This window comes from Polyodon spathula, chromosome 3 (assembly GCF_017654505.1).
Source record: "Polyodon spathula isolate WHYD16114869_AA chromosome 3, ASM1765450v1, whole genome shotgun sequence".
Classification (NCBI taxonomy): Eukaryota; Metazoa; Chordata; class Actinopteri; order Acipenseriformes; family Polyodontidae; genus Polyodon; species Polyodon spathula.
The window spans coordinates 30,562,480-30,586,865 of NC_054536.1; the positions used below are offsets into that span (position 1 = coordinate 30,562,480).

The 24,386-nt window shown below is 37.4% G+C and overlaps 1 protein-coding gene across 5 annotated transcripts in view; it reads left to right on the forward strand.

Moving 5' to 3' along the window:
• The window catches only part of LOC121312965, a 37,750-nt gene extending 22,941 nt beyond the window's left edge, over positions 1-14,809 (forward strand). For all 5 annotated transcript variants that reach the window (XM_041244992.1, XM_041244997.1, XM_041244996.1 and 2 more), the window contains 8 exons: positions 3,582-3,698; positions 5,779-5,830; positions 6,198-7,515; positions 8,684-8,738; positions 9,096-9,161; positions 9,638-9,742; positions 10,025-10,100; positions 12,089-14,809. In XM_041244992.1, coding sequence (XP_041100926.1) covers positions 3,582-3,698; positions 5,779-5,830; positions 6,198-7,515; positions 8,684-8,738; positions 9,096-9,161; positions 9,638-9,742; positions 10,025-10,100; positions 12,089-12,150 — 1,851 coding nt within the window. In that variant the 3' untranslated portion in view covers positions 12,151-14,809. The remainder of the gene's footprint in view (positions 1-3,581; positions 3,699-5,778; positions 5,831-6,197; positions 7,516-8,683; positions 8,739-9,095; positions 9,162-9,637; positions 9,743-10,024; positions 10,101-12,088) is intronic.
• Positions 14,810-24,386: the final 9,577 nt, after the last annotated feature.

Genomic DNA, 24,386 nt, shown 5'->3' on the forward strand with positions numbered 1-24,386 from the left:
TTTTAAGTGGGGTAAACTAGTCAAAGCGATGAATCTGTGTGTAGATAATCCACAGTTTCTTGACCCTAACCGATCATTTATTATTGTGCTTTCTTAAAAAAATGTTTTATCCCTAATATATTCACTGCCTCCTTGCCTCTGGCATTTACATACAGGCTTGTCTCCATGCAGATGGGCTTTTACAATGAATGAATGCTGTTGGAAAACAGATTAAGGTGTACTAAGTGTAGCTCAAATATAATTCATCTTTCAGTAAATAAGGATGTACAAGTTTAAACATTTAATCAGTAAATAATAGGGGTAGGTTAGAGTACTTGAGTACTCAGAATAATTGTACAGTGCCTGTAGAAAGACTACAACCCCTTTCAAAATGGTCACCTTTTGTTGCATTATAGGCTGGAATTAAAATGCATTAAATAGTTTTTTTTTTTTCATTTATCTACACATCCTACCCCACAACTTCCAAATGAAAAAAATATTCTAGAAATGTGTAGAAAATTAATTAAAAATATAAACTGAAATAGCTTTGTTGGATAAGTGTCCAACCCCCTTGTAATAGCAATCCTAAACTAGCTCAGGTGTAACCAGTTGCCTCCACCTGTGTTAAATTGTAGTGATTCACATGATAAATTCAGCAGTTCCTGCAGGTTCCCTCTGCTGGGTAGTGCATTTCAAAGCAAAGACACAACCATGAGAACCAAGGCACTTTCAAAAGAACTCCGGGACAAAGTTGTTGAAAGGCACAGATCAGGGGGTGGGTATTAAAAAATATCAAAGGCCTTGAATATCCCTTAGAGCACGGTCAAGATGATTATTAAGAAGTGGAAGGTGTATGGCACCACTAAGACCCTGCTTAGATCAGGCAGGCCCTCCAAACTGGATGACCGAACAAGGAGTCTGAACAGAGAGGCTATCAAGAGGCCAATGGCAACTTTGCAAGAGCTACAGGCTTTTATGGCCAAGACTGGTCAAAGTGTGCATGTAGCAACAATATCCCAAGCACTCCACAAATCTGGCCTGTATAGTAGGGTGGCAAGAAGGAGGCCATAACTCAAGAAAGCCCACCTTGAATCCTGTTTGAAGTATGCAAAACAAAACACTATTTTTGGCCTGAATGCAAAGCGTTATGTTTAGCTTAAACCCAACACAGCGCATCACCCAACACCATCCCTACTGTGAAGCATGGTGGTGGCAGCTACATGTTATGGGGATGTTTCTCATCGGCAGGGACTGGGGCACTTGTCAGGATAGAAGGGAAAATGAATGGAGCAAAGTACAGAGAAGTCCTTGAGGAAAACCTGCTGCCCTCTGCAAAAAAGCTGAAACTGGGACAGAAGTTCACCTTTCAGCATGACAACGACCCAAAGCACACAGCCAAACCTACACTGGAGTGGCTAAGGAACAAAAAGGTAAATGTCCTTGAGTGGCCCAGTCAGAGCCCTGACCTAAATCCAATCGAGAATTTGTGGCATGACTTGAAGATTGCTGTCCATCAACGTACCCCAAGGAACTTGACAGAGCTTGAACAGCTTGAAATCTAGGTGTGTAAAGTTGGCAGAGACCTATCCCAACAGACTCACAGCTGTAATTGCTGCCAAAGGTGCTTCCACCAAGTATTATCTCAGGGGAGTGGAGACTTATCCAATTATGATCTTTGTTTTGTATTTTTAATATGTTTTTTTTTTCTCAATAAATACTTGTTTCCTCTTAACAGTGATGAGTATGGTGTGTAGATAAGTGGAAAAAAATCCTCATTTAAATGCTTGAAACTCTGAGGCACTGACACAACAAAATATGAAAAAAGTTTAAGGGGGTGTAGACATTCTACATGCACTGTAATTACTTGAGCATTAATTTATTACTCGAGTACTTGAAAAAAATAAATAACATCTCTTCATGAATGTAAGTGCAATATATTGTAGCGACCCCCCCCCCCCCATGAGAGTAGTGGTCCGCTCTCTACTCTGTGTGTGAGGGAACTGATAGAGCTGGAGCCTGTGTGTGTGTGTGGAATAGGGTGAGCGAGAAAGTGAGCAAGTTTTTAGGAAGTTTTTAGGATAGAGACAGGAGATTGTTTTTGTGGTGTGGTCCTGACCCAAACATGGACCCTATTTAATGAAGTAGTTTTGTTGGCGCCTGAATCCCGTCTCAGTCTCCTGCTTTGAGCCTCAAGATCAGGGGTCCTTACAATATTTTATTCACGTATACCACCTTAACAATAGCCATGGAAGCCATTTTGACAGGTTTACTTCAAATTTAAATTACTCTGTGTGTCTGAATGTTATGTGGGTGTTCGTTTATGACTTTTCCTAAATGCCCTGACCAGCGTTTGAAAGGCAGGATCACGAAAATAAGGAATTTGTAAGCCACACACACTCATACATACAATCCTGTTCTTATCTCTACTGGTCTTGACAGCCATTAATTCCTTTGTTTTTGTACAAGGAATTCACCATTGAAAATATCAGTAGGAGAGATTTCATCTTGAAGCTAGCCACGGCGCTTCAGCAGAAACATTTCGATTAGAAAACTGCAAAGGCTGCAGCAGCTCAACCTGGATTCTGTGCTGCACGGAATGACCTGCACAAGAGCTGACACATGTTACTTTTGTTTTAAATTAAAAACGACTTTAGTTTTTACAGTTTTGTATGTACATATACCTGTTTATGTTATATTTTTTTCATTTTTTGAAGTAGTGCTTTAAGTTCATTTAAAATATGGTGTTTCGGCTGTTTTGATATGACATGCTTGAATAAAACTTTTGAATTGTATCGGATAGTTGTCTTTTCATTTTAATATTGATGTGTAAAATGTCCCAATGACTGCTGGCAGCGTTTTTTGGTAAGAGTATAAACACGGCGGTTCTAGTGTTAACTTGGTCATTTTTGTGGCGCATAAGTAGAATGATATTGTCTGGCATTAGGTTTGAGTACTCGTAATTTTTTACGCTGGAGCACTAAATTACTCAAAATTCCCACCCCCAGTAAATAACAATTCAAACATCAAAACATTTTACTAAATGTTTTTCCCGTTTTAAGATCCAGTATCATAGTATAACCTTCATAGTGTTGTACATGCATTATTTGTCAATTATAAGCAATTTATTCAGGATTCAGGAAGATGGGAAACAGCACAGCAATGTCACATAAAACTTACAGGTATTGTTATAACCTAAATATACATGATACTGGCTCTTTAATGAGGATATTGCTTTGATTTTATTTAATTCTCAATTCTTGTGGAAGATATTTACATTTATAAGAAAACACATACCGGAACCACAGTGTGGACTAGATTTAAAAACATTACAGCCCTCGACATAAGGTTTTTACACACAGGTATAAACATGTAATTAAAAGCAGCTTTACAGATGTAGTTAATGCAAAAAGGAAGCACGGTAGATGTACAGATGTGACTGCTGAGATATATATAATACACTATTTTGTACTTGAGAGGACTTTATTATAGGGTAAGAAGGGAAGCTTGCGGAGTGTTTTTCTTGGCATTTGTGATCATAGGCCATTGCTTATTAGTGATGCATACAATGTTATTTATAAAACCGTGCTGTATCTTTGTTTTAGAAATTGAAACCTGCTGGTATGATCCCTGAGGATGACTTGGGAGATTTACCACTGAACAGGAAAATCCGAAAGAAGGCAAAGTTTCTTGAGCAGTTGGAAGGAAGGGGTGTAATGAAGGTAAGGACAGTTAACCCCCACATACTGAATGAAAGCATAAGACCACAGACATTTACTATTTGGACACTTAGTATTAAGGTTAGTACTTGTGTATTGGATGTAGACACATGAATCAATTTTCGTGACCTTCAATAAATAGTATGAAATATGTGTTTTCATAGTTGCACTTAATTGAATCTCCCTTTATTATATTGGAAAGGAAGAGAAAGGTATTTACCTCTAAAAACCCTTGGGGGGCATGCACACTTCCTTACATTACCTGGCTTCTTGAATGAAAAAATCCAGCATGGCTGTTGGAGTGGCAACATTGTTAAATGGAAGCCAATTTCTTTAAAACATACTTATTTATAAATAGCAAGGCTAAATAACTACACAGAATATTTTTTTTTTCCCCTCCATTATACAAACTTTGTAAATAGAAAAAGACAAGTACATGGGTGAAAGTTTTCCATAAATGGAAATATAATTTTTTTTTTTTTTTTGTGGACCCGACCAACATAACAATGTTGGACACCAATGTGGAATACACGGAGTTAAACAGATTCCTGCATCAAGCCAGTATTACAAAGACACAATACAAAGAAAAAACACTTTGGCAATCGTCGTAAAATACTGGATTGCGGTATTAATGAAAAGTACAGACATTTTTAACACAAACTGCGGTACCGACGTACGTATCATATTCTGACATTATCGGAGTAGTTAATTTTAAAATGTTGTTTTTTTGGATATAAATAACTCATATTTAACAAGAGCTTATTTTAATTATAAAATTTAAAAAGACAATTACAATTTTTTTCTTGTGTAATTGTCACCGTATGACATGTGAACATATATTTTGAGGATCTGTAGATCCAACATGCAAGAAAGAAACTTAACGCCAACCACTTATTTTAAAAGCATATTTCATTTTCAGTAAAATAACACATTGAAAATGTAAATAACAGGAGTTTCTTAAGGTACATGTCACACATGCCATTTTTTTGGTTTTGTTTTTTTCATGACATGTGCAGTATTTGTCAAGATTTTTAAATATACTGTAACATGGAGGTAAAGAAAGCAATCCAGGCAGGTATTCTGGTCTCAAATGCATGGTTTATTTTACAAGAACGCAAGCAGTTCGATAAAATAAATGCAATAAACAATAACGAACATAGGATAAATAAAAGGGTTTAATAAACAGGCAAAAAACACACATAAAGCTAACAGTCGCTGCGTGTCTAACAGGTTCTCTCCCACAGCTCCAAAACTCACTCTACACCTAGCCCCTCCCTCTGCCAGGCTTACATTCCACTCCGTCGTGCATGCTCCTCCAATCACAGATGGCTGACTGTCGTGTGAAAGAATGTTCGTAGGCACCTGTCATTTGGGTCACCAATAAAAACTTCTGGGAAACGCTGACTTCTGGTAACCAGACTGCGGATAGACAGTCTGGCACCATGAGCTGTCGAGGCTGATTGATGGGCCCATGATCAGGAAGCATATTGAAACAATAGAAATGTCAGAAGACCGCTCAAACGTCAATAAAAGGCTGCAGGCATGGTAAACACAAATAATACCACAACATTTAATTGTTGTAATATGTTTTTTTGTATCGGTCAATCGGCCGCTCCTGGTCGGAACAGATATGACAGTATTTTATCTCGCTAATTTTTGCAGCTAAGCGATTCTTTCTTTATTCAGGGGCATTAGTAATATATTTAGGAAAAGTCAGGAAAGCACCGCTCTGTATCTTAAACACATGCACAGCAATTTAAATTGAAATTCCAAAAACGGTCAAAATGACCATCTTGGTCATTCTGGTGTTAACCTATTGTAGTATCAGATATCCTGTTTTATAATAAAAATTACGTCCACTATAGCACATGTAAAACTGTACATTTCAGACCTCTGTAATGAAAGGATGTGCACATAAGGTAAAAAATAACTGGAACAATTTGTGTAGGACTAATTTTCATATAAGACACTATGCAATTACTAGTTACTAATTAATTACAAAGGCGTTGTCTTTTTGCAGAAAAACTACTCAAAACTGAGCTATGTTTTTTTTGTTTTGTTTTTTTTGTTTTGTTTTTTGTAGGTGAAAATGTCAAAACGAAGTCCGCCTTTTAAAAATTCAAACCCAGAACCAGGTAGGTTTTCATGGGGTATATGGCAAAATATTTCTGTAAAAGGTGAAATGATATGTAGAAAATAAATTGTTAGAATATTAATGGCCCAAGCAAAATGGTAGTACATACTGGCTAATGCTGCCAAGGCAATTTATTTACCCCCAAAAATAATTGAAAAAATGTGATAAAGCCTTCCTACAATTAATGGTTGGTTTTATTCCACCTATACCCTGCCATTAGAGCATTTTACAGGATATTGGGACTCACCTTGGATTGCATTTAAACTACCTACCTACTGGGTTATATTCTGTTCCTGTTAAAGTGTTAAGTTAATGATGTATGCCACTTCATATTATTGAATATCTGTTTGTTCAACTTGCTTTTCAAGGTTGGAGATTTCCTAATGTTGGCCCACCTGGTATGAACCCCAATGATGTCCCTCCTGGAATGAACCCCAATGATTTCCCTCCTGGAGCGAACCCCAGTGATTTTCCATGTGGAGTGAACCCAAATAGTGTCCCTCCAGGAATGAACCCCAATGATTTCCCTCCTGGAGTGAACCCCAATGATTTCCCTCCTGGAGTGAACTCCAATGAGTTTCCACGTGGAGTGAACTCCAATGATTTTCCACGTGGCGTGAACCCCAATAATGTCCCTCCTGGAATGAACCCCAATGATTTTCCACGTGGAGTGAACCCCAATGATTTTCCACATAGAGTGAACCCCAATGATTTTCCACGTAGAGTGAACCCCAATGATTTTCCACGTAGAGTGAACCCCAGTGATTTTCCACGTGGAGTGAACCCCAGTGATTTTCCACGTAGAGTGAACCCCAGTGATTTTCCACGTAGAGTGAACCCCAATGATTTTCCACGTGGAGTGAACCCCAATGATTTTCCACGTGGAGTGAACCCCAATGATTTTCCACGTAGAGTGAACCCCAATGATTTTCCACGTAGAGTGAACCCCAATGATTTTCCACGTAGAGTGAACCCCAATGATTTTCCACGTGGAGTGAACCCCAATGATTTTCCACGTGGAGTGAACCCCAATGATTTTCCACGTGGAGTGAACCCCAATGATTTTCCACGTAGAGTGAACCCCAATGATTTTCCACGTGGAGTGAACCCCAATGATTTTCCACGTGGAGTGAACCCCAATGATTTCCCTCCTGGAGCGAACCCCAATGATTTTCCACGTGGAGCGAACCCCAATGATTTTCCAAGTGGAGTGAACCCCAATAATGTCCCTCCTGGAATGAACCCCAATAATTTCCCTCCTGGAGTGAACCCCAGTAATGTCCCTCCTGGAATGAACCCCAATGATTTTCCTCCTGGAATGAACCCCAATGATTTTCCACGTGGAGTGAACTCCATTGATTTTCCACGTGGAGTGAACACCAGTGATTTTCCATGTGGAGTGAACCCCAATAATGTCCCTCCTGGAATGAACCCCAGTGATTTCCCTCCTGGAATGAACCTCAATAATACCCCCTCCGGAGTGCCCCATGGAGATCTTTCTGCTGGCATGCCCCAAGGTGATATTCCTTTGGTGCACCCTGATGCTTTTTCAAGTAGAAGGTACACGGATTACCCTGGAAGAAGATATCCTGATGAATTTCCAGTTGTCAGTTTTCGTGAAGGCAGCCCTCTTAGAGGGGAGAGGATGAGACCGGAAATGAGTGACTTTGAAGCTGGAGTGAGAAGGTAATTAATATTAAGCCCAAATACCTTACAGTAGAGCCTTCCTCGAGAGGGCACTATCGCGATAAGTAAATGATTGATTTAAAAAAAAAAAAAAAACACTTTAAAACCTTAATTTACCTTGAACTTGTAATGACTCGAGAACTTCATGGGTAGGGACCATCCACTGGGGGGAAAAAAATAAGACATTAGTCCCCAAAATGTTCATTAAGGATCCCACACATATTTAGAGAAAAAAAAAAAAAAAAAAAACTTTATTAAACAGTTCACTTTTTTACTTGTCAGAGCTGCTTATAGTTTATCTGGACAGCATCAGGAACATGAATAGCACAATATTACTGAACTCCATGTCTTGGTTTGTTGTTGTGGAAAGATGCTGTCTGAGCTCCTGTCGAGCCGACAGGCTGTGATTGGCTAACTCCTCAGTTGCGGGTACAGGATTGGTTTCTTGATTGCAAAGTATTGATTGACTGGTTTATGTGGATAATAAAATAAATTTGGACCAGTCTTTGTTTAGTGTTTGCTGTCTAATAGATCTGAACTAAGTAACCACAGCAAGTAAAAATGAAAAAGCCAGTACTTGCATGGATTAATTTTAAATTTGGGCCATAGGTGATGCAGTGACGTTCCTGTGGGCATCTACTGTGTATTAATGCCTGCAATAGCTGGAACCTGATTGGCTTATGACACTGAACGTTTTTTCTAATTGTGAATGGAATTGTGTGATGCAGTAACATTCAGGTTACTTCCTCTGTGGACTAGGGAACTGTAATACATTTTATTGGACAAACTAAATAATAATTAATCACAAGCTTTGAAGAACTCAAAGGTCTATTCAGATGAAAGTGGGAAAGGTAGATTGACATTTACATATTTTGAAGATACCTTTTGAGGTCTTAAACTTGTGATTTTAAATATTTTTTAGTTTAGTCCAATGAAAGGTATTGTGCCTGCTTCTCTGTCTATAATACATAACCAGTAGTCAAAATATATATTAATTTAAAATCATGCTTACCTCCATGAACCCCAGCATTTACTGATGGCATTATTTGTATTTAATAGATGGCATTATTTGTATTTAATAAATACAAAAAAATAGTAATAAGAAAATATCAAGCCACTTGAGTTTTGCTTCAGTTTACATTAAATGACTCTTGCTTATTTTCAACAGTGAATTTGAAACACTCATCAGAAGACAAAGAATGGACCATATGGCTCAGATGGATGTAAGTCACTGGAGTTTCTACTGTTAACACCTTTACAGAGTATTGTACTCGCTGCTGTGACATCCTTTTAAAATCTATACTCTGGCAACTCTGATTACGAATTGGGTAGCTGGGTATCTTTTTAAGACGTCATCACGATAAAACATCTGTATTATAAAAATGGAACCTGCATTACCTTTTAACATTTACAAGTAATAATTCATTTGTTTGTCTGTTTTGTTAAGTTTAAACAAAATCTTAAAATATGAAGACTTGTCGCAGCATTTCTCAAAGCATTTTCTATAGTCTTTCTGGTTTTTTTTGTGTTTTTTAATTGGATGTTTTTGTTATGGTGATTTCTATGTTATATTTTTTCAGGTTAATGAAGTCTACAAGAGAACTCTTGAAGGGAGCTCCACAGATTCTACAGTCTTTGAAACTCTGGTATGTTTTTTGTTGAATTTATCCCACAGGGTTCTCACAATAGCTTGAATGTAATACTTGCGTACCCTCTAAACTGACAATATATTTGCATCTGTTTACTGTGTCGTGATATGTTCCTAATCATTCATTATTGTTTGTGCAGTCAAGGATATTTGGTAGGTTTTGTCACCTGCAGAATTTAACATTTGAGGCAAGCCTGAGCAAGGTGCAATTTCTGTAATATAGGGAGGAATAAAGTGACCACTAGTTATGCACCAGAATTGTCAGTGACATACTACTATCCGTGATTTTACCAGGCGTACCAGTGGGGACACCCATATGTGAATCGGTAAATAATTTATCTCGCTATTAACAAGATGCCCAGATTCTTCTGGATATTGTCCCTTAAACGCTGCTGGTTTTTGCTCAATTAAACCAAACGCATTTTTATGTGTAGTACAGTATATGTTTTTAAATGTATATTATTTATTTTTCAGGAAAAATTTCGTATAGAAACTGAGGACGACGCACAGATGGTTCTGAAGATCACACAGAAGCTGACTGACATACTGATGGAGTATCGGCTGAGGAGTTTTTCAGCGGTGAGTTCATTGCAGGTAGAACCTATGTTAAAGACTGCCTAGTTACGGTAGGATAGGAGACCACAGGGTCTGATCTCAGAGCTGCTCACACCAGTCTGTAATTAACTTAAGGAAAGAAATCCCTGTAAATGTGACTGATCAACCTGAAATACCTAGATTCAAACTACTTAGTTGAGTGGTTCGTTCCTTGTCATTTAGTAGTGTGGTCAGTAATTATATTTTCTATACCACTGTTTTAAATTATTTAAAAAAAACAAAATGTGTATCTATTTTGTTTTTTAGCCTGAAAGCAATGAGCAGCCCTCTGGTCCTCCGGAATATCCTCCGATGAGAATGTCTGGGAGAGATGGCTACCAAGGTAATTAGGCAAAACTTGTTGGCTTTGTCAATGGTTTAAGCCTTTCTCACAGTAGGGATAGCATCAGAAACAGTACCCTACTGCTGCATTTGTAATTAATAAAGGTAGCAGAATAACCAATAAATGCAAAGGAGAGTGTGGGTTATTTTACATACATCCTGGTGGTACTCCGTGGGAATTACTGTAATAATCAGCTCACATAACCTTTCAGTGGAAAAGGAAGAAATAAATGTTGAATTTAAAGGACTTCATATGCTTAAAGGACACTTGTGTCTCATCTGTAATTACTTGGGGTCAATTGTAATGATCCAAGTTGTCACTCTGTTTGTTTTTCTGTTGTGTTAAATAATGATTAGATTGTCTAATCAACGCTAATGACGATAGAAATGAACCTGTTCACGCTTAGAGCAATAGTCAAACTTCATTTTCTGGTGTTAATCTTGTTTTTTATACAAGCAGTGCCTGAAGAAAACAATTGTGCTCCATGTTCACTGCAGTAGTTTTGTGTAATGTCAGCAAATCAGCCCCCTTTCAAGAAATCTTTACAAACAGATGCCCAGTAGCAACACAGCACTCAGTCTGTAAAATGCAGATTTAAAAAGAAAAAAAGACTCCAACAGCAGGTGCAGTTACAGGCCAATTGAGTAATAAAATAAAAAAAAAATGAAATGCATACTAAATAGAAAACAGACACTACTGTCGAAAGATCTTCAGCAATGCTAAATATAAACAGACAAAACGGGGAAAAAAGGTGCATTTCATAAGCCTTAAAGGGATATATATATATATATATATATATATTATATATATATAATATATTATATATATATATATATATATATATATAATATATATAATATTATTTTAACTGTGCTTAACTGTGCTGTTTTATAGTACTTGAAATGTTAGTGTAAGTACTGTTTTTTAAAATTATTTGGTTATGGTCATGTTTCTGATAACTTGAACATATCATTTGGTAAATTGTGTCAGTAGATGCACAAGGGGTGCTTATTAGCCACAATTGCCTATTTATATGGGAAGATCTTTTTTTTTTTTTTTTTTTTCTCTCTGTCAGTATTCTGTTTCATATACAGCAATGTTATGTGTATGGCTATATAAATCTATAAAAGTGGCCAGCGCAATATTTTAAAATTTGACAAAAAAAAAAAAAAGATAGTACGGGCAGGATTAGTATGTTCCAACACAAGGCTATAGTAACATGTTCTGTGCTCTAACAGTTCCTTACTGTCTGTAGTCAGCTAGTTGTAGTCCTCATTTTTTAAAAAAAGTTGTTGCCTTGTTGTTAATAAAATAGTATGGTTTCAAGAAACTCTCTTTCATTTCAGTGCCTCGCCACCCAGGCAAATTTTTTTGCTTGAAGAAGTCGGGAGAGGCCCTCCTAGAGTTTTCAGTGCAAATTTAATTTCTGTTGTACATTCTTTTTCTTTTGAATGAAATAGCAGGAGATGCAAATAAAGTGAAATTATGAAAATAGACATTTCATACTATTTTTATAGTCTCCAAAATTGGTTCACGTGACTAAATCCAGTATGCTATCCGTAATAATGAATTAAAGGAATCATACATTAAGTAGTGCCGAGATGAACATAGGTTTTCTTTTAATTTTGAATCATCTATAAGGTAAAAGCATGATTCATACCATTATTACAGTAAACGTTTCAGACGTCACTTATGCGTTGGTTTCCTTAGTATCTTTTTGACAGTCAGTTTTACATTTTGCTTATCGGAACAAATACAAACAGTCATTTTTTGAAAGTGAATATATTTCAAGCAGTGTTTGTTCAGGTTTGTTAAAGTTACCCCAGTGGTATGAAAGTCTGTCAAAATTAATTACATGACTACGCTGTGTCTGTTGCCGTGGATTCTTGCTAGTTATCAATTATAATGGGGTAGGGGGTGGTCTTAGGCATTTCTGTATCCATTAATTTAATCTTTTCCTCTCTTCCTGGTGGTTTTCTTTTTTAAAGGTCCATCTGGGTATCCTGATGAATGCTCACCTCCTTTCAGGAGCTCGTCAGGGAGGAGCTGAAACACAGTCCCTGTTCTGAGCGGACAGAATCAGAAACACCCTGTTTTACTGCAGCAAAATTCACATGGATTTCAGTTGTTCCAAGTAAAGGCAACGAAGAAGTGAATACAAGGGAATAATTTCTGCCACTTTTTAAACAACATTTACTGTATTTGCTCAATATAGCACCTGGTTTCTCAGTCTTCTCTGTATCTGGACAGTCATTGGGATAAAGGCATCTATTAGAGAGTGGGTGCTAATTGACCATTGTAAAATCAATACAGCACCACTAATATATATATATATATATATATATATATATATATATATATATATATATATATATATATATATATATATATATATACACACACACACACACGACTGTGATACAGTATTTGTCAAATACTTCACTTGAATCTTTTTTAAGCGGTTGAATCCTGATCATGGACTTTTCAATGTGAGTAAGGGCTGACAGTTAAGACTGCTATATCGAGTATATGCGGTATTCAAGTGTTTGTTGTTTTTTTTTTTTGTTTTGTTTTTTTTAAATCCTCTGTCCAGTGATATTAAACCACCTTTTTTCACTTGACCAACTTTTAGGGTCAGAGTTACATATGTGCTGAAGGTGGTACTCGTTGATGATGCTTTTTGTTTTTGCAAACTTATGTTCTAAAGGGGATTTTTTTGTTTTGTTTTAATGTTAATTGTGGGTAATGTGAGTGTCTCTTTTTAGGTCTAAACAGAGGTGGATCTTCATTCCAAAACTTGTAAACCTGTCCTATTGCAGACCATTTTCCAAAGGTTTATTTTTATTGTGTCAGTTGATGTTAATGAGATGGTCAATAAATCACCTTTTGGGAAGGAAAAAAACAGCATGATTAATGATGAGTTAAAAGATGCACTTGTTATGTAAATCTTGAAAGACTGTGGCAAGACTTACCTCAAATGCGTTTTTACCCCAAATTTACCACCAGTGCAGAACAACTACAAAGGATATTCATTTTACTTCACAAAATGGGTGCTGCACATTCGAAAAAGATTAAATAATTAGGGCAATTCTACTTGTGACTTTTTGCTCATTAAAATCATTTGCATTTGGATATTTACCTATTCAGGTATACCCAGATAATCATTAAGCAAATGGTCTGAGGTGGAGTAACACTGTCAGTACATGTTGCATAGATCATTGCAAACAAGAAACTGTTTCCCAACATGTTTTCAGAGCCACTGGAGAATCCTTGTATGTCAAGTTCTAGTGAGTGGAATATTTTGAATGCAGTATGTACTGTGTATATTGTAAACATAAGAAATGTCATTACAGTTTTAAAAAATGTTGTGTGAAGATCTGTATCATATGAAAAAGGGGGCTAGTCACAATGGTCTTACTACTAAGAAATAGATTTGTAATACTTTGGTTAGTGCTCCTTTTAACCCACTCCATTATCCCTTGTATCCCATCTAGTAAAAGTACTCCTGCATGGAGTGAGTAATGAGAGTGTGGTTCTAATCCCATTCTTGCTGATCTTGGCAAGCGATTGTTTTGTATAAACAGTACCCAAAGGGGTCATCTGTTATTATTCTTGTCTTGCGTGAAGACATTCCAGATTTGTTTGTGTTCTAATATATTTGGAACAGATGAAATATTGCAGGTGTTTTTTTTGTTTTTTTTTTCCTAATGTTTAGACAGTTTGCTACACTTTAGTAATTTTCTTTTAAAATAAAAAAAACAATCCTCCAAATCTACAAAACTCTAATTGAGCAGAATTTGAACGTTACATCTGAAATGTTAGCATCGTACTGTGCAGTACACACCTCTGCCAACACAATACATATTTGCTGGTTGCAGTGAAACCAAAATAGATTTGTATCCATGCAAACTAGAGTTGTAGAGTGATGGCACAGGCTGTGAGGGCAAGTCCGCTTCCCTGCCTCGGTCGAGACTCTCCAGTCCTGGCTGTGCTAGAAGCTGACGGGTGTCCTGGGGGTACTTCCCAACCTGTTTTCACAAGTCTGTGTAGGAGGAACCTCCAGGGAGAGAGGGCAGGGACAGCAGCCTGTTTTCACAAATCTGTGTAGGAGGAACCTCCAGGGAGAGAGGGCAGGGACAGATGCACTGATCTATCGGACAGTCTCTCAGCAGCTTGTACAGACTTTCTGCTTCCACCTGCAAATCAAGAATGGTGTTTCCCATTACCTGGCTTGGAGCTCGAGATTGCAAATCCTGGCACTGAACTGCTTTCCTCATTCCATATGATAATATGACCATCCATTCAAACATACAGTAAAAGCTGTAACAGATATTATCTCTTCAAAGATTAGTTACTTTTCTTTAACCTTTTTAATCAGGTCTGTTAACAATAAATTCTGCCCCGTTTGCCTTTAAAGTCTGTATAGACGTAGGGGTTCTTTGGGTTGGTTTCACAGTCATGGTTCAAATCCCACATGCACGGAACTGCCTATATTGATTGTGGGCCTGCAGTTGTGTTTTAGTAGATAATTGTAATAAATGTAACTATTAGAGCCACAGGAAATACAGTAGCTTAGTTGAGGGGTTCTTCATAGTCTGCTGAAAAGAAATAAAGGACAGTGACAAAATGTTTCTCACAATGGTTTGTTTTAAAAACAATGTATGTAGTGTATCAAACATTTTTAATAACACTATGTAACACAATTTTTGTTCCTGGGTAGTAAGTGTTATTTCCTAATTGCTTATGCCTCAAAAGTATAGAAAATGGCTATTATTCCCCACAAACTTTGCTTTTGTGACCAGGACAGTGATATTTCAAAATATCACTATTTCCAATGGGAAAACGGGCAAATGTGTGTCTTTTCGTTCACATAAAGTCTGAAAAAAACAACATATGAATCCAAATTAACGTGTATTTATACTAAAGTAATACAAAAATGACTACAAAAGATTTAGAAGCGAGTAGTTTTTCGAGATTTACGATTATACTGTAAATACAGTAATCATAAATCTCGAAAAACTACTTACTTCTAAATCTTTTGTAGTCATTTTTGTATTACTTTAGTATAAATACATGTTAATTTGGATTCATATGTTGTTTTTTCTGAATGTGAACGAAAAGACACACATACTTTTTGGAAATAGTGATATTTTGAAATATCACTGTCCTGGTCACAAAAGCAAAGTTTGTGGGGAATAATAGCTTTTATACTTTTGAGGCATAGTCATTTTTGACTATATATTTATTTTGTAGAACACCATCTGCACAAGCAATACTTTTGGTAAGGAGAAAAATACAGTATTAAATGTTCTTGAGGCCGTGGGGGTTAACCCTTTGTGGTCCTATGCCGGACCAGGTCCGACATTACAATTTTCCCTTTTCAGTCCGACGTCGGTCCCTGTCCAACATCATCAAAAAGAGTGAGACTGAAAAAAAAGCGTATCTGATAGCCCCATGCACAACAGAGATAAAATGGACAAATACAAAGGAGATTGCTGCTTCTGCATCCAGCTCTCAAAGAATACCAGACATTTGCAAAGCTTTTTGAGATGTTATAATAATAAAATAATGTATCACATTATTGAGGAGTTTGGTGATAAAACGAGTGATCAGGAGAGGATTTATCAGTATGCACGTCTATAAAGAGGTATGTGAAAAATACAGCGAACAAAGGGTGGAGCTTGGCTGGAGATACAGCACTGAGTGTCCTTTTGTGATTTAATGCCTTTTAAACCTGTTTTACTCCGAAAAAAAAAAAAAATTTAAACCACGAGTGTAAAATAAACGGCGCGTGTGAAAATAATTTGGACCTGACGCGCCTGACAAGCGCTGAATAAATGGACTGCAAAGGGTTAATATTAGAATCATTAAAATGACATGGGCAAATAGATGAACAAAAACTAAACTAAAGCCAAATTATTTATGCCAGCCTTACCTAGGTTCACGGTGTGCAGCATGGTGAGCTCCAGAGTCCCTCCATTCTGTCCTCATTCTCTTCCCCTGGAGAGAACCCCCCTGCTTGGTATGGTCGTCTTGGAAAATCAGCAGAGTATCGTCCCCCTGGAACATCTTCCAAGTCAACTCCTGATCTCTGCCTTGGGTAATCTTTGTGCTTGGACATGGGTTGGGTATCTACTGACTGCAGTATCTTCATCTCATATGCTTGTAATCTGTGCAGTGTAGTTTCTCTGTCATTTCAGAATATCTTCTGTCTATGGTGTTTGGGGTCTTTAGTTTCTGGTATAGTAGAGTACCCTCTCTACCTGGATCATCTTAAGGGTACTCAACCTACACGATTACCCTCAACCTTGCTGGTCTTTATGATACCCCCTTCTTTCCCTGTCTTCAGAGTAGCCATCAACTACCCTTTTCTTTAGGGTATCCCATTTCTGCCCAGTCTTTGGGTTACCTGCTATTCGCCCTGTCTTTGGATTCCCTCCTTACTGCACTCTTTACTTTACCCCCTACTATCATTATCTCCAGAGTGTCACCTACCTGTCTTGACTAACTGCCCATCTTGTCTCTAGGTAATCGTTGTTCAGTACCCTCAGGGTACTTGCTGCCTCTTTTCCCTGCAAGGTATCTTCTACCTACGTGGTCCCAGAACCCCTGCAGGATACCATTCATCGTCACAGTTATTTTTATCTCTTAATCCTCAATGCTCAACATTTGCAGGTCATCAACTCCGAAGAACACTTGCAGAATATTATACATTTTTTTTACCAGAGGGGATTTGTTTTCCCTGCACTACCTTTACCACATGTGTCATCATCATCATCAGGTCATTTTCTAACTGGAATATCTTCAGAGATCCTTCTCCCTAACCCATCTTCGCTTTGGTCTGTAAAGAAATTAATATTGTTGTTCCCTTTCAAGCACGAAGTAACCTTTACTGAATGGGTATTTACCTCCTAAAGACCCGAATCCTGAAAACTGTATACCAGAGCTGTGACACAGTCATGGCCCCGCGCAAAAGGACTGCGCTCACAGATCTCGGCATCATTTTTCTGAAGGGAGAGCCTTGTTCAGATAAGTACATTGTTGCTTATATCTGTATATTTTTACACATTCTGTCTGTGATAATTAAACTAATCACTAATAGTGTTTCTATTTACGCATATTTGTGTTGCTAGTTACGTACCACTGTTGCCTTGTGTCTTGGGTGAAGCTATCAGCTCAAATTACAAATTCACACTCAATTAAGGTGTCACCTAGAAATCTTAGAAATCCTAGGAAGAGAAAACTGTTACTCCAATGAACATACCTCTTATAGGAGAGCCACCTTGTGACTCCAAAGAGGGAGATAAAATATGATCATTTATCTATATTTACCTTTCACAAGGTATTTCAGTAAGATTTCCAGGTGACCCCATAGTTTTTTTTTTTTTTTTTTTTTTTTGCAGCCAGTTTATGTGCAGTATAATTTTTTTTCTAATTTAATGTAACTGATATATTTAAACATACTTTTCAGAGGGCATGTTGGTTGCAGTGGTGTTGTATATTGGTTGAAATAAAGTTGTATTGGGAGGTTTTTTCTGATGTTGGAATCACAAAACGATTGCCTTGGAGACTAGTTTGCCACCATTGCCCAGCTCCATGCCGGCGCGATGCAAACTTTTTGCAGATCCCCTTGGCGACACCGGCAGAGCCCCGCTGGTCCGTGTTTCAGACGCAGGCAGTGGCTCCCAAAGCGCAGCCCTTCCCACCATTCCCTGATTTTATGGAGGACCCTTCTTGGGATCGACTGGCATCAGAGTCAAGTGTGTTGAAATCAGTTTATAGTGTTTTAAACTGAACAACTGCTAAGTATAAAAAGTGCCAGAATTTGAATAAAAAACTTGTTAGAGGAAAAGAGTCGTCAAAATGCCTGTTGTTTTACAGAGTATTTTCCTTTTCATAGGATACTGTGCGATAGGGAATGGATATCAGATAATTTTTTGCACACAGAACAGAGTGACCAGATGAGTTTACAGGCAGTGCAGATATGCTCAAAACAAGTGAAGTAGAGTCAGGTTCCAGTAAAGAAATGGGGACAAAGGCATTGAGTTCTGACAGTGATGAAGCTTCAGGGTTAGGTCATCGAAAATGGACCCATGCAGCCTAAGTTTTATCTGTATCCTCAACAACAATGCAGGTTGAAGAAGCGTTTCTTTCAGTACCACTGGTTTGAAAACCATAAGTTGTTGGAATACTTTGGTAAAAAAAAGTGCAAGGGAATTTAAGGATAGAATTGCCTCCAATTCTTCTATCCTATGGTATCGGGGCCATTGCACAAAAATACAATACGTGAAAAGTTTTAAAAATGAACAGCTATGAATCGTTATATCAGGGGAGGGGGGTGGGCATTGCCATTGTACAGCCATCACATCGATTTTATCAAAACGTATGGCAGCTAAACATTAGATTCCACAGGACTGTCAGCACTTAAACAATATTAATGTAAGATAATGTAAAAAATTATTTCCTAGAGTTGGCTTCTTCTGAAAGAAATGCATTATAGATTGGTTTCTTCATTTCATCTTTTGAGTATGTGCAATACCGAACCATCCACTAAATAATATATTGGATTACCCACTGCTCCACGAGAACAAAAAATGGGATCAGATCTGGGATCACTGGAGTCGGATCATAAGAAAGTGTTATAGTAAAGTAAGCAGATCAGGCTCCACTGATCCATAATCATGATCCAATACCCCAGCTGTCAAATGTGTATACAGCCTGAGAGCACAGTACTATTACGAATAAATGGCAAATAAAAAATAATAAAAAATGTGTCGATTATGCCACTCTTAAAAATGAAAGTGGACATTATATATATATATATAATTTGTACCTGTACCTAGATGATTTTTACTGAGATGGCTGCCTCAATGGCTTAGTAATGGCTATGGCGCTGCCATATATTTGATTTAATCCAGGCCTCAGTGCTGACCTCAACACCTGCAGAGAGGGCCTAACTATGTAGAACTGTGTGGTGGTTTTGTGACCATTTCTGGCTAAATTGTGACTGTCCTACAAACTCCTTTAACCCTTAGCGGTCCATTTATTCAGCGCTTGTTAGGCACGTCAGGTCCAATTTATTTTCACACGCGCTTTTTATTTTACATGCGCTTTCATTTTATTTATTTTTTTTGAGTAAAAACGGTTTAAAAGGCACTGAATGGCAAAAGTACACTCAATACTGAATTTCCAGCCAAGTCCCACCTCTTGTTCGCGGTATTTTTCACATACCTCTTTATAGATGTGTATACTGATAAATCCTCTCCTGATCACTTGTTTTGTCACCAAATTCCTCAATAATGCAATCCTAGTCACTATTTTATTACTGTAACATCTCAAAAAGCTCTGCAAGTGTCATATTCTTTGAGCGCTGGATGCAGAAGCAGCTACCTCCTTTGTTTATGTCTGTGTTGTCTCTGTGGTGCATGTTTTTCGGCTTCATTCGGCCCCTATCGGTCTCACTCAGCCATTTAAAGTTTTTTTCAGCTTTTTTCCAGAGAAAAAATGGCTGGAGACCTGTGCGTTACGTCTTTTGATGACTGGAAAGTCAAAATTGTAATGTCGGACCTGCTCTCCCAACAAACAATTCTTCTAGGGTTTGTCTATGAATTATCCATCTAAATGTTAAAATAATAAACTGACACACATCCCAAGGATTCCAGTATTGAGACCCCGTGCTCTGTATCACCTCAGGCCAAGACTTTTATAGTCGCTAACAGTGCATCTCATTATCACCTAATTCGTTAAGTATTTCCACCCTCAGGATAACTATAACAAGGATAGGATTTCATACTGGCACCAAAGCTGTGAACTAAGAACAACGAAATAAAAAAAAAACACTGATCATTTTTGTGTTTTACCTTTTTTTTTTTAAATTTTATTATTCCTGCTTAGATGAGCAATTAACATGTAGAAGGTAAGCGCTGTGCCAATAAGATGTAAGTGAAGCATTGATGGAAAGCAAAACATTGAAAAGGTAAATAAACCTGCAAATTCAAGAGTTAAAATGTTTAAATTAACTGAGCTACTGTTTAATATAAAGACAGTAGGTTGAAGTAAATGTAGGATTAGAAACTCACACTAGTCCTAAAGCCGTATCAGTATTTAATGCTTCAGTAACCAGGAGTTTGAGTAACCCCTGTTAAATATAGTGTCCCTTCCCTTGTAGGAAATATGGAAGTATCACAAGGTAACACTTAGCTGTGGCTCTAATAAGAGCAATATTTTTGTCTTTTGTATGTAAAAATGTTTTGTTTTCATCTAAAAAGTGTGTAAGAGTGCTGAAGCCAGTTCGGCTCACTGTTTTGTCCATTCGTGAAGTCAATAACCTGTGGCAGAGCGGACCCTGTCATGCTACCAGAAGGGAGCACTTTGTTACAGATGTATAAAAATGTAATAATGTTGTCACCCAGGTATTATTCACAATATTGGATTATTATACTCACCTTCTACACTGCCTGACTGGCTTACAAGATGCAGTGAGAGTTTTTTTCATTACAAAGAAGTTCACACAGGTGTTGAAGGTGAGACTAATAATCAAATAAGTCTCACTCTCTTATCTTCAGTCTCACACTGATGATGCAAAAAGCCCTTGTGGTGAACTAACTAGAAGCAACTTGTTGAATCTTTTGTAGATTATATTGCTCGGAATCATAGAGTTAAAACTTTTAAAAAATATATATTTTAAGTATCTAATAAAAAACTAAACGCAATAACATGAATGACAAGTGGGTGAGAGAATTATTTAATTGTGTACACCCTGTTTATTCCATCTTTAAAGGTAATTGCTTATACATGAAAAAAACCACTGTACTCATTAGGGATACTCATTTAAACTTGTTATTCGGCATGCCTCTACTGAGTTCAGGTTTGGTGGGTAAAAAGAAGTGTTTGGCTTAACAGTGGGATCAGATGGCCAAGGATCTTCAGTCCTTTTTATCTGTAAGTTAGGCTTACATACAGTAGGGGCTGTTCAATAAACACACAGCAGTCTCCTCGGTTTGTGATAACAACCAGGTTCACTCTGTGGGGTGTTAGCAGGTCCACCCTCCACCAGGGGGAGCTGTGACTAGCTGTGTGACTGCAAGATCCTTGCATAACATTTGGATTGTGATTCCCATCAATAGCATTGGAGGAAACAGCCAGGTAACCACTCTCACCTGGGAGCACCTGAGACTGAGTAGACCTACCTCTCAGAGCCACATTCTCAACTGGGAGAGAGGGAGAGGATGTTACAGCATTACAGTTGGAGAGAAGGACAAGAGCAAAGTTAGTTTTAGTGTTAGAAGTTAGTGAAAGTTTGTATTGAGGTAAAGTGAAATAGATAGAGGCAGAGACACTTTGGTTCAGTGATAGCTGCCTTACAGCCACATACATTCCAATTTTTATAATCATAGTTTTCCAATTTTGGGCATTTTGAAAATATTAGTGGGACAGGAAAGTAAGGGATATTTTCAAAATGCCTATTTTAAAATAGAAAATAGCATTTTCTGTTTTTTTTTTTTTTTAAATATATTTTATTTTAAATGGAAAACTATTTTGTAAAAATAGAAATTAGCTTTTTTTCTACCAATTACATTTTTGTTTGTTTGAATTATAATATAACATGCATGTGCAAATATTGTGTCTTGTTATTTTTGGGGGTGGGGGTGAGGTGGTAACAGATTATTACCTTGTTGATAAAAATGGCTAGGATTGTTGGGTCTAAGAGGAGGGATAACTGAATATGGAGATAGATTGCAGGTAGGACAGCCTATAAAACGTGTAAGAGGATTACAATTTACATTGATACTCATAACGCTATAAGTATTGTTTTGGCTGTACTGCAAATTCTTTAAAAAGGGTTAAAAAAATGTGTTGAGAGACAAAAGGATGTTGTAACACTAAGTAAAGCATGATTCACATGGGACTAAAGGTCAGGTGTCCCCACAGTTGGTCAAAAGCAGAGGACTTCTAGTAATCGACCAGAAGTGGATTTGTTTTCATCAAGAAAACCAGAGGAGAGAAGGCACTTTTCCAAAAGCTAGAATAACCATTTGATCTCTTGAGTGATCTGTATTTCCAGACATACCTTCAAATGCACCATCAAAGCATCCCATTTTTTTACCCCCGGATCTCCGGTTAGCCCAATCATTGAGTTTTACTGAACTGTAGAATCTCAGGACAGATCGTATCAATTTTAATATTACATTATGATTTATTGTAAAGTCTTGTGTTGCGTTGAGGCGAATCCCACCGAAATGCTGTATCAAATCAAATATAACTCTGACATGGTCGATTCACACTGTAGCAAAGACACAGAATGTCCGAGTTTGAAATTTTACAGAAGGTTTTGATATTTGCTTACAATGTAATAGATTTAAAGTGAGTAATTTAAAATATGAACTTTGTTTTTAATTGCTGTTTGTGGTGTTTTATGGGTTGGGAGGGTTCACACCTGGCTCTTTTGAATTTGAACATTTCATTAAGGGGAGAAGGGATAACCCTCCTTTTTCTCAATACTGCTGGGTTAAAAAGTGTGTTGTGCATTTAATGCTGGACGCGATGCGATTTGTCCTGTGATAAAATTATACTTTCGCTGCGACGCTACCTTTTACACCAGTGGAGACAAGCGCGGCCAATGTGATAGGCGACTCTCCTCCGATTGTGTCATCAGCTGGAAAAAATATCACACTTATGCTGGTTCAATTGCAAATGCAGAATACATAATAGCTTTTCAGAATACTTATTTCAGTAAAGATAAATGAAATCACACACACCAGCTATATCCAGGTCCCAGGAAATGGACTGCCAGATGTTCTCCCTCATTGCCCTGTCTATAATTTTGGTGTCCTTTATTGTACAGCTCTGGGTATTCTGACACTGCAAGAAATATATTTTCTTCCATCATTGTTTATTGAAGACACGCAAGGGAAGCTGTTCCTCATTGCTCAGCCCCCTATCTATTTGCGATAAAATTGCAGCGAGTAAACCCTACTTAAAATATGTAGTGTAGAAAAGAGTTTAGCAATATCAGATTTGAAGATAACAAGAGGGGTGGGATGAGACTGTCATTTATAACCAGCTGTACATTAGCTCACTGTTATGTATATGTAGACACCTATTACAGAAGGCACCATTATACACATGCGGAATGCAAGGGCAAGGGTCGTGCGCGAATTACCTGGCTTTAAAATGGGAAAGGAGAGGAGCTGAGGGAGCAGTGTAGACAGAGACAGATAACTGAGGCTACGGGAATCCCGGACACACACCCTCTTCTTATGCCCAGTTGATGGGGGTAGTAGAATTGTTTTTGATCTTTTGAGTAGTTCGCTTAAAGCATTGTACACGCTGTTAAGCTGTCTGGGCCTGTAATCAATGCATACATGCTGTGTGAAGGGCTTGAGGTAACGTGCTATCTAACACGGCCAACGGGCGTTTGTAAACCAACTAAACTATAGTTGGGAGACCATGGGTGAAGTTAAGCTTATAAACTTTTTGTCTCGAGTCGGGTTTGTGTGTGTCTATATTCCCAAAGCCTCGCCTGCTGCTCTTAAGGAAAAATGTGCCTGTTTAGTTTAGATTACTAGAAGGGGATTGATTATGATTCAATTGTTGTGTTAAAGTGAGCCCGAGTAATCCAGTGCTTACTATAATACTGTATTAGGTTAAAATAGAAAAACACACTCATTGAATGATAATACTGCGGACATGTTTACTGAAGAGTGATTTGCTTTGCTGTGTTTTTCTTTTCCTTTTGTGAAACACTTGTACTTGGGTTGAATTTACTTTTTTTATTATTATGAAGTGTGTGTTTGAAATATGATATTTGCTTGGTTTAGAGCTAATTAATTGGTTTGTAGTTTAATATGTAATGGCTTTTGTAGTGTAATATTTGTTTCACCACTATTCTGACTCCATGAATTGTGTCCAGTTAGAACTCTTCAGTGCTGAACTCTATATTCAACTATATTACTGCTGATAATTGTTACTCCTTTGTACTAAACCCTATATTTGTTACACCATTGCTACTAATTGTAACTATCTTTAATTACCTTATTGCTGCTAATAGAATATTTGATTGAGCAATTGCACTTTATATAAAAAAAAAATTCTAGTTTATTGGCTGAGAGCCATTTATTTAGTTATTAATGGTTGCTGTTCTGAAATAACCGTCAATAACTTGCCTTCATTTAACTGAATGTGGCTGTAAAAGTTTCCCTTTCATCTGTTTCTTTGTACTGTATTAGTCTACCATTCTTGTCTATGGAATAGAACTGCCTGCTAGTTCCAAGTTTTGTACACTTG